Source organism: Papilio machaon, chromosome 7, assembly GCF_912999745.1.
Source record: "Papilio machaon chromosome 7, ilPapMach1.1, whole genome shotgun sequence".
NCBI lineage: Eukaryota > Metazoa > Arthropoda > Insecta > Lepidoptera > Papilionidae > Papilio > Papilio machaon.
Window position 1 is genome coordinate 6,998,618 of NC_059992.1, and position 17,232 is coordinate 7,015,849.

Below are 17,232 nucleotides of genomic sequence, written 5' to 3' on the forward strand. Positions count from 1 at the left end.
TGAGGTATTACGAGTTGTGAGAGATTTAATGTGTGAAAATGGTAGCTATTTGTAATTAAATATTTTCATTCCTACGCCATTAAGGCCAGACTGTAATTTATAAATATATTGAATTGTGTGAATTTGTATGAGAGAGGCTGTGAGACAAACGATAGCTTTGATTGAATATAATTGGTCTAATATTTAGAATAACTTGAATTGATTTTCTAACAAATATTAAGTTAAATTGGCAATAATTCAAAGCATTATTAAGATTTTTTGTATTTGATATACAAAAAAAATCACTTAAATCTTGGTACCAGATGTTAAGAAAAGCTTTCTGTAATGCTTGGAACTTTTAAATAAAAACAGTGAACGATAACTTAATTTTTTGTATACAGTAAGACCAAACGTCCAAAAGCGATCGTCCTATTGATGTGTTGTGCGACTGCCTTTATGTTTTAAGATTGATTGAAGATGATTACAGGAAAGAAAAACATTTATAACAAAAGTTCTGTTACAAATAGTAGGAGACTGATTTTGTATTTTAAAGACATAGTGATATGCTTACCACGGTAAGGGACGCCCCTAATCGTATCTTTGGTAATAAGAGATTTTTAATTATGTGAAAATATCTATTTAAGATTCTAAATTTAATTATTAGCAATAAATATTCCAATTCTAGTATATAAGTGTATTTTATGTAAATCAAATATTAAGTAGATGAAATGTAAACTATTGTAAGTGATATTTGTACAGCTTCTATCCGCGCTAATACAAATTGTAAATTATTAAGCAACTCCTATGTAAAATTAAGATACTCATAAATGTATTCTAGTTGACTTGAATCTAGTTGATTGTCTATTGTGTAAAATTGTACAGAAATCATATCATTATAATATACAAATTACTCAAATAAATTGTTCATATCAAATTGTCGTTTTATTTTTTGACTAGCTGTAGCCTGCGACTCCGTCCATGCGGAATTAAAAAAAATTAATAATTAAGCCTATGCCATCCTCGAGACTATGTTCTACATTTGTGCCAAATTTTATCGAGATCCGTTGATCCGTTTTGGAGATACCTTCATACAAACATCCATCCATCCATTTAAACTTTCGCATTTATAATATTAGTAAGATAGTTTTGTTTCTTTCCTCACGTAGATTTTCATTACGCCTCTAAAATAAAACAACTGGTCTTGAAAATAAAATTTAATAAAATTAAGTAACGAAATCGTTTACAATAGATTAAATAGATATCTTATGAAAGTGTAACAAATCAACAGCCAGCAGTACAAAGAAATTATTCTGCGTCGACTTCTTCGAACTTCGGTCCCAAAGTTATATCTATTATACATAATGTATCAGGATCTTTCTTCAAATTCACAAAACCGTGCTGTTTCAATTCTGAAAATTAAAAAAAAATCACAATTAACAAATATATTTATAGAGATGCCTGTTTCAATCGAAATAAACGTTGAAAAAACTACTAAATCAGTTTTAACTCGTTTTTATTTTGAGAAGTCTCGGCGATTTGATTAAAAACAGTAATAACAGCTCAAAACATTTAACTAGTTATCGGTTAAAGCGGCTAACTTCCGACTAAACGACATATAACCGCTTTATGTACATTATTTACAGGTTATTTTGACTGGTTTTTGCCGGAACCGTGGATGTTATAACCGGTTTTCATTACAATTTTACAGTCGAACTTGGATAAGTGAAAACCTTATAAACGAGAGTTCTACCCCGATGGTCTACCTCCATGAGCGAGAAACTCGGCTTAAGGAGAAACCTCTATAAGCGAGTATATCACGGTCCCATACACTCTCGCTATTCAGTTTCGACTGTACATTAAGTGAATCAAATAAATTTGCATTTTACACTAAAGAGCATATCTGTAAAAAATAATAATTTGCATATAAACAGTTACTGAGTAATGATGTGAAGCAGCGCGCCATGATGATGTTCCTGTGCGTGTGTAAGACTGGCCCCAAGCTGACCAGGTGCTGTACATCCAGTGTGAACCCCTCCCGCACTCCGCGCAGCACCTTCACCATTGTACCTTCTGTACCCCACTGCTCGCTGTACACATAGCGGTACACATCTACACTAATTATATACTAACTTCTTCACGAGACACTAATTCAAAGAGTTAAATTCGACTCTAACTGAAACCTGTAGTCTGTAAAGTGATCACTAAGAGCAGTGATTATCAAACTTATTTCTTTTACCGCTTCCTATAAAAATCAATTATTTTTCAGCGCCCCCCATTTTTTTATACACCCCTCAAAACTTAAAAAACACAATTTCATTACTTTAATTAATTATATTAGTCGCTTTATGATATTTAAACTTACATTCTAAACTAGAAATGTTTACTAGTAAGTTAAAATAATTTCTGGTGTAATAGTAATTAAGGTAAAATTGCTCTAATTTTTTAACTATCATCGAATATGTTCCTTTATCAGAAACAACTTTAGCTGAAACTTGTTACAACTTGATTGCGTACTGTGTGCGATCTATCATACGAAATCTATGTTAAGTATAAGTTTTTATAACATGATACAGGGTGGAAACCCACATTAATGCCCCCATTTTTTCTGGGCACCTTAACGCCCCTTTCTAGGTTTCAAACATCCCCAAGGGGGCGTTATCGTCAACTTTGAGAAACACTAAGAGTAACTTCATATTAAACTAAGGGGCCTTAATAATTTCAACATTTGTTGGCCTGTCTTTTAACCTCAAACACTGTATTTATGATAAAATTTAGTTAATAAAAATAACATACCGTATAAATTTCTTAGAGTCAGTAGTGGTGTCTGTATCACCGAGTGAGACTTTAGTGCGGTCCAGACTCCCGAGCTGGGTCTCTGTATCCTCGCTGCCGGTCTTCCGCGTGCTCCTTCTCACGCTCACTTCGGACAGAGGCTCCATCACTGTTCTGCCCCCTTCTACGTCAACTCTGCCCGTCTCTACGTCAACTCTGCCCGCCTCTACGTCAACTCTGCCCGCCTCTACGTCAACTCTGCCCGCCTCTACGTCCACTCTGCCCGCGTCTATATCAGCAAGACCCGCCTTGCGGAGTAATGCAGTTACACTCCTGTTTTCCCTCGGTGTTTGTATGTTCTCAGGAATATTTTCCTTTTCTATATCTATAACAATGTAATGAGTATAGAGCAGGGACCCCCAAACTATTTTGGACAAGTGACCCCTTTACTAAAATGAACTGTTACCTCATGGGGGGTCCCATGGCAATATTACCTATTTTTAAGATCAATTATTATTATTTAATAATACTTCTTCTGACTTAGATCAATAGAAGAAGACAGAGTGAGAATTAGCAATGCTTTAAGTTCTATATCGACCTCTTTGAGAATCCCTGGTATAGAATATGAGATACAATCGAACGTTTTAAATATTAATGTTAGCAAATTGACACTTTTACCCCAACAATTTGATGGCAATTTATTATAAACTAGCTTTTACCCGCGACTTCGTCCGCGCGGAATAAAAAAAACGCACACAAGATAAAAAAGTTCCTATGTCCGTCTCCTAGTTCTAAGCTACCTCCCCATCAATTTTCAGCTAAATTAGTTCGACCGGTCTTGAGTTATAAAAACACGACTTTCTTTTATATATATAGATAGATAGATATAGTAAGGGTCGATACACACGGACTGTTTTATTATTTTAAGTAGATGATGTTTAAGCGGGTACTGCGAAGTGTGGTCATTGTATGGCAACCGTCAATGAGTATTTAAAGTGGTCCGTGTATGTCGGCACTAAGGTGAGTTCATACCAGCGGCGATATCTGCGCTCAGCAGCTGCTCTCTGTGCTGTTTGTACGACAGGAAGCCTGAGCTACGACGTCTTTTAGCCTGAAATTACATCATTAGCTTCCCTTCAAAATATTTTAAGGATAATTCAAAGTATAATATAATGTGCAAAAAGTTTTCAAATAAAAATTGTTCTCATATTAGTTTCTGAACTGAAAACAATTACAACTAATAAATAATCTAGTCCATAAGTTTATTATGGATTAGCAAGAAATATAAAAAGTTGAGTTTCAATACAACCTAGAGAAGAAATAGGAAAAGTGACGAGTCGTTTTATTTCGAAATTGCAATATTTCTGTCTTTACTTACTCCTTCATCTTCAAATTCACTGGTCCGTTTCCTGACTTGAGACAAAGTTTCCACAACCTGAGTGGGCAGATCTGAGAAGTCCAGCAGACCCTGACCCTGGCCGATCATGGTGACCTCCGCCCTCTCCACCTCAGTTTGCACTGGCAGCTCTATCTGAGGGACAGCGGCTAAGGCCGAGGGATCTTCTTCTACTGGTTGTAAATGCGATCGTGGTTCTTCTTGAGCTGGCATAACGACTGCTTCCTGTTTTTTTTTTTAAATCGGATTTTATACTAGCTAATTGTAAAAGATTTACGAAAAATGAATAATCAGTGATGTTTACAAAGTTATGACGTAATTTATCATTATATTTTTTTTTTAAATATATAGAAAAAATCAACACAGTTAGGTAGAAGTAAAACAACGTTTAAAGTATACCAAAACACAAACTATAACGAACCATTAAATGAACTCTGAATGTGAAAAACATAATAATTTAGGTAACGGTAGTTTAGTAACAATTTTATTAAATATAAATAAAAATACATTACCTCCAATTCCCTATTTTGTGAGGTTGTCTTTGAGATAAACTCTAAATTCCTAAGATAAAGTGTGCGGAAGACAGAGGCGATGTCGGGCCTCAACTTGTGTCCGTCGTGTGCCGGCCGCAGTAAGTACGTAGCTGCGGGTATTCTGATATTTATCACATCTTCACTAGCCGACTGTTGGTAAATTATATTTGATAATTTATTTCGAAAAATTGATTGTAATTTTAATTTAATTTGCAATTAAATAAAAAAAAAATTAGATTACACAAACTGTGACTCTAATAACAATGTTTTTTTTTGAAATTGTATTTTTACAATTAATACAGTAAGTAGAATTGTAATTACGATTTTAAAAAAATATAATCAGTAGATGAAAAAATTTATGAATAATACTAAATTTTATTAATTTAAAAACTTTAACTGACTTAACACACATTCCAAGATATCCAGACTATTGGACTACCTTTATTGGATTTTCAATTTAAATTTTGTTGTAGTCCAACGATGTAGAGTTGTAACTATATAAATAGCTAGAAGTATTCCAAGATTCAAACTTTATGTTGATGTTGCTGCCTAGTGAAATGTATGCGAAGGTTTTATGCGAAATTCCAAGCGGCAACAGAGATGGAATGTCCATATATACACAATCGAACCTGGATAAACGAGAGTCCAACGGACCGCGATATTTTTGCCTCTTAGTAGGTACTAAATAGTTTCTCGCTTATGGAGGTCGTTCGTCGGGACCAGACAATGACTCTCGCTTATGGAAGTTTCTTGTTGTTATCACTTATCCAGATACGAATGTTATTGCTAAAATATCTAAAGAAATAAAATAAATCCGTCCGTCGGGACTGGACAATGACTCTCGCTTATGGAAGTTGTCCGTCGAGACCGGACTCTCGCTAATGGAAGTTTCTCGCTTATCCAGGTTCGACTATAAACATTACCTTGCAACGCATTTCTAACTTATTGTTAACGATCCTGTCCCGCATGTAGTCAGGACCGAGGCGCGTGTGCTGGTCGATGATGAGGCGACGCGCGCGTCTGCGCTTTGGACTCCGCACCTCCAACTCCTGGATCATCATCACCAGGATATATTACCAATGTCTCCCTAACTTCTTTTGAAATTTATACTGACTTTCCAAGTGAGTGAGTAAACGTAAATTGATATCATAAATATGAAATATATATATTTTTTGGGTATGAATCAATGAAATTACTGTACAATAACAGATTTTTTTTCCGTTTGCGATGATATTTTATTACCTCCAAAATAATTTCATCATCAGCTTTTCTCTTCACAGCCTCCGATTGAACAGTTGGTTCAGGATGCTGCGCCATTTCATTATCAAGTCTGTATTAAGAAAATATATTTTTGTGGAACCGTGAAAAAAATTAAAGACAACAAGAACTAACATTTTTTTGTTATTACATGAAATAATTATGTCTATGTACTTGAAATATTATTCTTTGGTAGACTTTGAATGATACTTACCTCATAATTTTCTGAAAGTTAAACTATGAATTAACTAATCTTTTACACAATTTAAAGTATGATATAGTTTACCTTCGTTTTTAAGAGATGTTTAATATTTACAATTTAAGTAAGAAAATAAAAATATCAATGTTACCAAATAATTTAAAAAATCAAACACACTAACACCAATGGTTCAGGAACGTTCAAGGCAGGAGGCGGGATTTCGGGAATTTCGGGGATTTCTGTGTACGTTATTAGAAGTTTAGTATTTTAATACAGGTGTTAAGAAACTAAAAAATACAAATATATTTACAAACCTTTTTCAATGTCAGCGATTGCTGAAATCTCGGCGCCGATGGCTGGAATATAAACAAGGTATTTTGCAAACTAAAAACTGAAAATTGTAGCCAGAATTGCGAAAAATATCCCGAATTATATAGGTTTAGAGAAAATTAGAACAAAATCAAATTGTATACATAGTAAAGGACAATCAAATATTTAATGTTTTTATCAAAGAAATGGAAAATCTTAACTTTTAACTGCTTTTTTTTAATTTAGCCTATATAACTCACACTTCCTGTACATGCTGACATCGTACTCGGATATTCTTTCCATCTGCAGCTCGCGAGTTGTATGAGGACGCGACTTGTCGTGCGACTTATCGCCCGACACGTCGACATTGTCGAGTGCGCTCAGCTGCGCGACCGAGCTGCCTTGCAGCATCAGCTCCACGGTACGATCTGGCGAGCGCATCTCCGAACGCAGTTCGCCAAAACCATCCTATATTAACCCCAGTAAACGAACAATTTTTCGACAAATAGAATGTGTTTGTTAAATTATTTAATAGTATGACGCTTTACAATTTTAGGTGCCGGACGCATAATTTTAGTCCTCTTTGCCTTCCCACCCCTTTTCTTATAAGGAAAGGATGCGAAGGGGATGAATTTAATGGAGGAGATGCATAGGAAGGTTAAATATTCTCTTTTTATGCGTCTCCTCCTTCGTCGATTGGGGGTAGGCAACACATCTGCAATTGGAAATGTCTATGGGCAGCGGTCGCTTCGCCATTTCGGCGAATTAATGTGGCCGCTTGCTCGTTTGCCACCTTGTAATATAAAAAACATGATGGTTTCGTTCATTTGTAACGAGTTCCGGATATACAGACTACAGATGTCTACGCATTGGAACAACTTTGATCATGATTTATTAATTCAAAACAGTGGTTAAAAGTAAAGGCGAAAGGCAAAATACGCTTGTTTCTTTCTCATTAAAATGTACTGATGTAATAATTAATATTGGAATTTATTCGAGCAATTGTTTATTTATGCAACTTACATTAATTAAAAATTGTATTTCGGGTACTGTCGGTTCTTTTAGTGTTATATCATCAATGTTGGCAACCACATTGTTACTACTCTGAAAAGAAAAATTAGTTGTTGTAGATCAGCATTCAGCATACGAAGACCTGGGCTAAAAAGTAAAAGACTACCACTACTACTATGTGAAGTATCGTCGTAACTTTGAAGTTGTAACAAAGGTTCAATACGCAGTTTGTTTAACAATGATAATTTATTAACATACTCAATTTTATTACGATTTTCATGTATTGAATTCATAAAATTGACACTAAATTAAATACAACTTCGTAATCTGCGCAATCCGGTAATAATAATGAAGTAACAGTCCTATTCAAGGCTCCTGAAGGAGCCCTCTAGCCCAGTTACTCTTAAACGAGGTTTAGGCTAAGCGCCATCTGCGCCCGGCCACCTCAAGCCCGGTGTAACTGTTAATGCCTCTTCAAGGCAAACAGTGACTACTCAGTCACAAAAAAAATCGTAAACGAATTCTGTACAACAATGTAAACATGCAAACCTGAATTAACTCTTCAACTCTCGGCTCTTCCCCTGGTTGTTCTAAGGTTACCACGTCAAGTCTTGGACGATGAATGTCCGGCGCATCTTCATGTCTAATCCATCTACGGTTGAAGAGTATTATAAGTCAGTAGTTATTTTTATTTCATATTAGAGAAGAGTAAATCTCTAGACTCTGTGTAATCTGTTTTAACTTAGTTTATTCAGCGTAGTCGGAATAAATTATTTTTATAAAATTAAATAACAAAACGAGTCAGGGGTTCATGTGACCGAGACCCGTTTTCTATAAAGCCGCACACGTCTTCCACCACTTTGGTGCATTTCGTTCGTATTTGTTTACTTCAGTTGAGCGCTGACCTATTCAGGTCAAATTCTTTAATGCATTAAAAAATTCTAAATCATGGCCGCCATAATTCATTAGGATTGTCACAAGAAACATTTATTAAAATCAAAGTTATATATGTACACTTTATAAAATGAGTACTTACTTCTTGTTTGAATGTTTTATAACGGTAGCATTGATCATGCAAAGATCTCCTGCAAAACATTATAAAGTTAAAAAGGTAACAAAAAATAAAAATTAATGTATCAAACTTACAAACCTAAAAGGACGCTAGCTTTTCTTTGGTAAAGTCTCACCAAACCCCGTAGCAATTGTGAACTCAATCGTAATGAGAATCTGTTTGTTGGACGCCCAGATTCGTTAGTTATAACTTCTAGTAAATCATCACTGAAAATATTTATTTTAATTTAATTTCTTATTTATTCTACCAAGAAAGTGAATGTCGATAATGCCTTACCATATTTTACGAATATCCTGTGACCACAGCTGCCTATGCGTTATAGTAGCAAAACGCAAAGGCCACGAATCTGCGACCCAACATAAATAAAACTTTCCGCCTCTTTTTAACGTGTCCACTGGATAAAACATTTTAATTTCAATTTCACAACTACTTTGCCGTGATAAAAGGTTAAACTTCAATCTTCCCGCCAAACAACATGAATTGCAAAAAAGAAAAAGAATAACAAAGAGTATCTAACACAGACAGTAAACAGCTTCTGTTCAAAGAATAGAGATATTTCACGCCTTCAGTTATTTATAATGGGTTCTTGTCTTTTGAGTAGAGAAAAAAAAATTAAGCCTGCCGTTACCTGTGCGAATGAAGATGTGGGAATTGAGTCTGAGAGGAGATTGAGGATGCCACCATTGTGCGACGGGCGCTGTGGACACGGCCGAGAATACGCTCGCCGTGTGTACAGGCTGGGACGCGCTAACTCAATAGATATCAAAAGATTTTTTGTCATTGTGATTTTTTTAAATTATTTCTCTTTTTACTAGGCATACTAAATTGTTAGATCATTTTGGTGTGCCTAGTACTAATAAAAGATTTGTACTGATTCGTATTATCTTTAATATCTCTCAATTACAGGTTGGTTATATTAGGGTTTGTTTCCGACACAGGGGTTAAAATAAAACAAGTAAAAATACCTAATAATTTACTAAAACTAAGGATTTAAAACTCATTCAACTCAGAAAGTTTAAGACTCATTAAATTTACATAGTTAATATTATATGTAGAATATCTTATAGTCAACTGTATTTATTTTAATTTTACAAAATGACAAACATAAATGCAAATAATGCGATTTTTGGTTTTAGGATAAAATATACGATCACAGGTTTTATTAACAAATAAATGACAAATCTTTGTTTATCTGTGGCTAGCTCCCGAAATGTTATTTGACATGAGCGTGAGCGAGACAAAGAAGAACACTAGCTATAATTGAGAAAAAAGTATTTAGAGATATTATGGATGAAATCTAGTTTTAGTAATAAATCTACAGCGATTTAGATTCAGCGCTAGAATTTTCCGACGAAATATTAAGCCTTCGAAGAGTATTTTTGTTTATTTCGTCCTTTGTGATACCGAAACTTAAAGCTTCTTCATAAGCCGATTTAGCTTCATTCATCTTGTTATTTATTACTAGGATATCGATTAATCTAGAATAAACATTCGCTAATGTCGCTGACGGCAAATTCTTGTTAGTTTTCAGAGCGCTGATAACTTTATCTATTGGCTTTGTATCATTTCTGAAGTAACACTCCTGAAGCAATCGTCTGAACACAATAACATTGGCAGAGCTCAAAGCTTGATTCCAGATCAAGTCTGCATCCTTATCATTGCCCGCTAAAATATATTCCATCCACAATAAGTTTGCTGGGAAAACGTGGCCTTTTGAAGCAGCTAACAGCACTAGTTTTTGGCCTGAAAAAGAAAAAAAAATAATGTGTTTTTGATTTAAATTAAATGCAAAAAATATAAAATATGAATATTTTTCTTCAAAAGAAGTTGATTTTGAAAATGTTTAGTATGATTGAATTACTAAGAAGTTAAATATTTTACAATGATGTGTCCGTAATAATAAAAAACTCTCACATTTTTGTGACATTTCCTCATTTTGTACCGCTAAAGAGAATGCATTGGTTCGTGGGAATTTCTGAATAATTTCTTCAATTTGTTCATCAGTATTAGCCAATTGGAGAGCGTTATAAAGACTCTCAACGTACTGAGGGCCATCGCCTTTCTTAAATATAGCCAGAGCCAATTTGTCATCATATGTTACATGTTGCTTCTTGGATTTGGTCAAATAACTGTCCAACAATTGTATCTTTTCAACATTTCCTTCATCAGATAAAGATTTAAGCATGAACTTGGTTACATTATCTAGTGGAATTACACCGTTTTGGATGCATTTTATTGTATAGTCCATAGCTGCGGAGGCATTGCCCTCTTTAACTAGTTTCTCTACTTTACTGCTAACTTCTTTTTTTGTTAACTGCAGGGTTAATTGTGTGCTTTCTTTAGATTTGGTGACTTGTGAGGTTGTTTTCTTCACAACTTTCTTTTCAATCGGAACCTCATTGGTCTGATCCTCAGGAATAATGAATGGGACATCTCTTTTCTGGGATTTCAAATGTTTACCAAGGTATTTCAGAAACTCTTCACTTGGGACTTCACCTTCCTCTTGCAGAACTGTCCACAGACCCAAAGCTTTGTCAGTTTCATTCGCTTTGCAGTATGTTACAAGTAAATGGTAAAAGATATTGGAACGATCAATGTACGACAACTCTTTTGTTGCTTCTAGTAATCCTTCCAAATATTCTGATTTGCCTTCCTGTAATTATAACATTAGCTTGATTTTATTTAGTAAAACAAAGATCACAGAAGTATTTATAGCACACAAAGGACTAACACTAAAGGTTTGTATTTGATATATTTTATAATCATAATTTTTATGATACAAATCCAAAAGAATTATATATTTGACTGTCTAAGTATAGATGTTGAATAGCTAAGCAGTGATTTAGATATAAGATATATGACATCATGTAAATAGCCCGCGAATTCATTAGCGCTGAATTAAAAGAAAGTAGCCTATTATATGCTTGCATGCATCAGTTACATTCCCATTCAAGTCCCGTCAAAATCTGTCAAACCGTTCCAGAGATAGACAGATAAAAATTAAAGAAAAAATGGTTTTTCTTTATCTACTACGAAAATTTTGTGTACGAAATATATAGATTTTTTTTATATAACATTGAGACACTTAAATTTTATCAATATGTATATATACCTGTACGTAACGTTGGCAGGCATCGTCCAATCGTTTCTGTCGTGTGTGCATGCCGGGAGTCTCCAGTATTCTGCGAGCTTGCCTCAAACGACCACACTCTACAAATGCTAGAACTAAATCGTGCAAAATATTCACTTCTCCGTGTATCTGAAATTATTTTTTAATATTTATATTGTAATATAATTAACTGAAATCAGAACAAGATAGTGTAATTTTATGTAGGCTGAAAAATTTTAACAATGTCAATTTCACTTTACAATTTGCAAAAAATATATATTTTTTTAAATAACAACCCGACAAATATGTTGTGTAACCATAATATTAATTAAGCTAGTAACGTTATTGCCATTAGAAATATAAAAAAACTAGCTTTTACCCGCGACTCCGTCCGCGCGGAAAATAAAAATATTAGGTCCTTACATATGAAATTGGCGTTTTGTATGGGAGGAACAAAAAGTCGAATATTTTTTAATATAATATATTTAATTAATCAAAGTATGAACCATTATTTTCTATGCACTTTTGCCATCTCATAGGTAGTTCATTGATCCCTTTACTAAAAAAAACCAGTCGGACGGGAATCAATAAAATCTTTGAAGGCGATTTGGACTGCCCCATCGGAGTTGAATTTTTTCCCTTGCAAGAAGTTATCCAAATTTCGAAAAAAATGGTAATCTGTTGGAGCAAGGCCCGGGGAGTACGGAGGATGTCTTAGACTTTCCAATTGAAGCTCTTCTAATTTAGTAGCCGTCTGTTGCGCAGTGTGTGGTATAGCGTTGTCGTGAAGCAGCAGTGGCGTGGAGCGATTGACCAGCCTAGGTTGTTTAGCCGCTAGCTTTTCCATCATGGTTTGCAATTGCTGACAATAGACATCAGCCGTAATAGTCTGGCCAGATTTGAGAAAACTGTAATGAACAATACCGGCACTAGTCCACCAAACGCTTACAAGTAACTTTTTTGGGGTTAATTTTCGCTTGGGGCAGGATTTGGCTGGCTGGCCAGGATCCAACCATTGCGCTGAGCGCTTCCGATTATCGTAAAGAACCCATTTTTCATCACAGGTAATGATTCGATTTAAAATACCTTCATTATTGTGCCGGTTTAGTAATGTAATGCAACAGTCGACGCGCGTTTGCCGGTTTGCTTCAGTCAATTCGTGAGGTACCCACCTTTCAAGCTTTTCAATCTTCCCAATTTGCTTCAAGTGAATTAAAACAGTTTTATCACTAACATCGCAGCCTGCAGCTAACTCGAACGTGGTTTGCGATGGATCCGCTTCCACAATAGCCTTCAACTCTTCATTATCAACTTGAGTCTCAGGCCGTCCAAGGGGCTTGTTCTGCAGCTCGAAATTTCCAGAACTAAAACTTTGGAACCAAAAACGAACTGTGTTTTCTTTTGCAACACGACCGCCATACACATCATTCACCCTTCGAGTCGTTTCCGCAGCTCTAGTGCCACGGCGGAACTCGTACTCGTAAATAATGCAATATTTTAAGTTTTCCATTTTGTAAAATGAGTGACGCAAACAGAAAAAAACAGAAGAAAAAAACAAATGAATGACGGTCATCGAACCACAAATACATGAGTCTATAGCTGTACAAATTTGAATTTGGAATTCCTTACCAAAGAGGAGAAATTCGTGATTAAAGTGGCCAGTACGAAAAACGCCAATTTCATATGTAAGGACCTAATAGAAAACGGGGTAAAAATTATCCTATGTCCGTTTCCTGGTTCTAAGCTACCTGCCCACCAATTTTCAGCTAAATCAGTTCGACTGGTCTTGAGTTATAAATTGTGTAACTAACACGACTTTCTTTTATATATATAATAAATATTTTGATACCTGAGTGCTAAGATCAGCTAACCATTGTAGTTTTGTTGCGTCTTCCGCTAATATAAGTGATTTCATCAGCTCCCCTTTCCATGGTGTACTTCTATATTGCTTGCAACATTCCTCAAACTCTTTCAATGCACCTTCTATATCATTCTGTATTAAATGCACTTTAATAGAAGGTCCTAGTATTACATTTGAAGGTACAATGTAGTTGTTTTCAATCAATATCTTTGTTAACTCTTTCACCTAAACAGAAAAATACACATTATAATGTTAAAATGTTAACATGCATTTAAAATAGACTGTTTTAATTTTACCCACCTTAGTAACATCTTTTTGCTCAGCCAAGTTGTTTAACATTTGCCAGCATTTAGAGTTTATCATGAACCCTGATAGTTCTTCCTCATCTATTTGTTTGTTATCTACCAAAACTTGTACAGCCTCTTCATATTTATTGGCTTTTACTAAAGCATTTGCAAATTGCACAATCTTATATTTGTTTAGTTTAAATTCTGGATCTTTTGCAGCGATCTGATCTTGAATTTCTCTGGCTTTATCAATATTATCATTCACAGCATAAAATTCAAATAGTTGGGCGAGAGTTGGTATTGTGAGTTCAAAGTTTGTTGATTTCAGTTCTTCCAAAAAGCTGTTCAATTTTTCGACATTATTTTCCTTAATATATGTATCCAGTAGTTGCTTTTGTATACGATTAACATTATTGCCATCTTTACTTTTAATTCGTGTCAGCAGTTGTTCAAGCTGTGCGGAATTTCGTGGTCCAGTGCGACGCGGACTTTCGAGAGGGACGACTTCCAAATCTGGAGAAGTTAACTTAGATAATAATTCAGATATATTTGTAGTCATATTTTGTCCAAGATATTGTTCTATTTCTTCTGCGTAGGATGTGCTTATGGTTAGGCCTTTTGAGTGTAATTCTTCCAATAGTCGTTCACATAATTCAGGATTCGCTAAATTTTTCACTGCTGTTTTTACAATACGACCAATTTCTCTACTGTTCACATCATCTCTCTGTGTTTCATCGATCATAGAGTCATCCTCAGCATTTGTTTGTTGTGGACGGCTTATAACATGCAAAATGTTTACAAATGATTTAATGTCTTTAGTCTTATTTAGGGCATGAATCAAGGGTCGAGAAATTAACGAGTACTGCCCCTTAGGACGATACTGCAAAGCTATATCAGCCGCTTTCTGAATATTTCCAGTTTCTAAAACTTCTATCATAACATTTCTCGCACTGAGAGCAGGAGGTACATTTGAAATTTGCAGCTTAAGAATTATATTCTCAGGAGTGTCTTTACCAATTAGGAAAGGAATCACATAATCCCTAAGGGCTTCACCGGTGGGAATTAAACCCTCTCTCGCCATATCTCTAAGCACCTGTAAGAGACCTTCCTCATCACCTTCTTTGCCTTTTTGAGCAAGGATAGGCCAAAAGTAATGCTGACGTAACTCTAATCCATCTTTTTGCAGCTCTTTTAAAAGCTTTTGTGCTAATTCAGGTTTCTTTAAGTGGAATGCCGTTTCAGCTGCAATATAAAGTGCTTTAGGAGCCAAACCTTCTTCTTGAAGTGCTCTGCACGACTTTACAACATTGTCTGGCGAATTATTAATCTTTACTAATTGTTTTACAAAGAATGCACATTTGAATGGTGTATCATCAGTTGTGAGTACTTTGGGCATTGTTTTTATCATTTTCTTGGCAGAATCTTCATGACCCTTGTTTAATAATCTTAACACAAGATTGTATACATCCTGGTTATACCCATGACTCTTTTGAAGATGAGGAAACAGTTCATCTATTTTGTCATTATGACCTCCAATAGCTAAATGTTCAATTATGTCTAAAATATCCTGCAATAAACAAAGTAAAATTACAAGATTATAACTTTTGCACACATATATATTTGTTAAGTTATTTAGAAGTCTGTAATACAGTAAGATAAAAAGTTATAATTATTTAAACACACACCTTATCACACAAAAAGGCATCCTTTGCAGTTGCAGTTTTGATGACCTCTTTAATGCCCTGTATATCCCCTTTCCTTGCAAATCCACAAGCTAGTAATGTGTATGAACGATTAGTAGGTTGTAGTCCAGCAGCGGCCATAGTTTCCAAAACCGTTTTGGCACCATCAGTATCACCATGGAATGAATGTCCCATAACTAAAGCATTCAATACAGGTTCAGACACGGGAAGATTAAGTTCTCGCATTTTTTCCAGAACTTTGGTAGCGCCGTCAACATCTCCTTCTTGACAATACCGCCACATAAGTCGTTGATATGTTACCCTGATTGAAAATTAAACAACATTTTTGATAAATTGAATTGAACATTGACAAAATCAATTATTAAATTGTGAACAACCCATTTCATAATTTCCTAACAGCTTGTGCTTTACCTATTTGGTTGTAGTCCTTTGTTCTCTAGTTCTTCAAGTATTTTTGCTGGTGAAAATGGATGTTCATTTTCAATGTAAACCCTAAGTAAAGCATTGTAATGTGATATGTCCATTGGGATGCCTCTTTCTGTTAATACACTCCATATTTTCTGTACCAATAGTGTTCTTTCTTCAGGAAGTTCTTCTGGTACTAATTCACCTGAAATTATGTTTTGTGATATTGATTGTTGCTAGTTTATAGATGAAAATACATCTGCATTGTTATATTACTGGTGAAATCATTAAACTTACAAGCATATCTGCACGACAATCTGTTATACAATGGTCTAAAAGTTATCACTATCTAATTATGTCTTGTTAATAAATTAAATGTGTTTATTATCATTATTTTATGCTATTACCAGTTTCTATTGATCAATGTATATTTAGGTAAATGAAAATTTTTAAAGTAGATTTATCTTAAATCCATCAGAGATCGTCATAAAAAACAGAGTGTACTTGCGAGCCTGTTATATTCAATAACAGAAAATCTAATAAGCATTTTTTTGACTCACCACAACATCTGATCACTAGCAACGATTGAGAGCTGGTGATGTCGCTTTTTGAAATTATCTCATCAAATACTTCATCAATATCTTTTTTTGTGATTCTTCCAAATCTTCGAACATCTGAGTCTAACCTTTGTAGTAATGGTTCAAGACTTTCCTTCTTTTTAGAAGTTGCATAATCTCTTAGCAAGACACTGGAAAAAAATATATTTCATAAGATGTAACTTAAATGAAGGTTAGGTTAATGCAAGGAAGCATCGGGATTATATGAAAGTATTCATTTTTATAGCTTTATTGTTCACAACAACGCCAAAAAGTACTAATTACGCTCAGCATTTATCGATTGATGAATCCTTCCATTCTATTTCGCAAATACAATGTTTTACTGAGAAATGACTTATATCCGACAAGAAGGAAAAATATAACTAAATCCTTAATTATAATGTAAGCGTAGAATTACTTACCTATTACTTGCACTTAATGATTTAGAATTAACAAGTAAATTCGCTTCAGCACTTTTCGCCGAGTTTAAAATTAAAGTTCTTGCTGCACCAGTAAAATACCGAATAAACTTCGTTGAACGCAATAATGATGACATTTTAAGGAAAATTATTTATTGCATCAAAATTATATTAATTGAAATCGTTTAATTATTTTTATTTGCTATTTTTCTCGGGGAAATGTATGAATTTAAGGTTATCTCGTTATGTCACATTCGCCAGCCCGAACCAAAGAGAATATGTTACAGACTATATTCGAGTGCAAAGAAGTTAAAGAAGTTTAAA

General features: G+C 34.6%; 2 protein-coding genes across 2 annotated transcripts; both read right to left on the bottom strand.

Moving 5' to 3' along the window:
- Positions 1–1,284: 1,284 nt before the first annotated feature.
- Positions 1,285–9,212, bottom strand: LOC106719400. The gene is made up of 16 exons (XM_045678656.1): positions 9,157–9,212; positions 8,607–8,734; positions 8,493–8,541; positions 8,006–8,108; positions 7,469–7,549; positions 6,706–6,913; positions 6,451–6,492; positions 6,318–6,375; positions 5,923–6,010; positions 5,604–5,729; positions 4,660–4,830; positions 4,130–4,372; positions 3,784–3,862; positions 2,773–3,136; positions 1,915–2,066; positions 1,285–1,388 (listed from the first exon to the last, which is right to left on the bottom strand). Exons 1-16 carry the CDS (start codon positions 9,210–9,212, stop codon positions 1,285–1,287), a joined length of 2,052 nt encoding a protein of 683 aa, XP_045534612.1.
- A 559-nt stretch (positions 9,213–9,771) lies between these two features.
- LOC106719506 (leucine-rich PPR motif-containing protein, mitochondrial) lies at positions 9,772–17,196 on the bottom strand. The gene is made up of 9 exons (XM_014513859.2): positions 16,912–17,196; positions 16,454–16,641; positions 15,900–16,098; positions 15,471–15,789; positions 13,799–15,352; positions 13,487–13,723; positions 11,641–11,787; positions 10,443–11,181; positions 9,772–10,271 (listed from the first exon to the last, which is right to left on the bottom strand). Exons 1-9 carry the CDS (start codon positions 17,043–17,045, stop codon positions 9,844–9,846), a joined length of 3,945 nt encoding a protein of 1,314 aa, XP_014369345.2. The 5' UTR covers positions 17,046–17,196; the 3' UTR covers positions 9,772–9,843.
- Between the last annotated feature and the right edge of the window lie 36 nt (positions 17,197–17,232).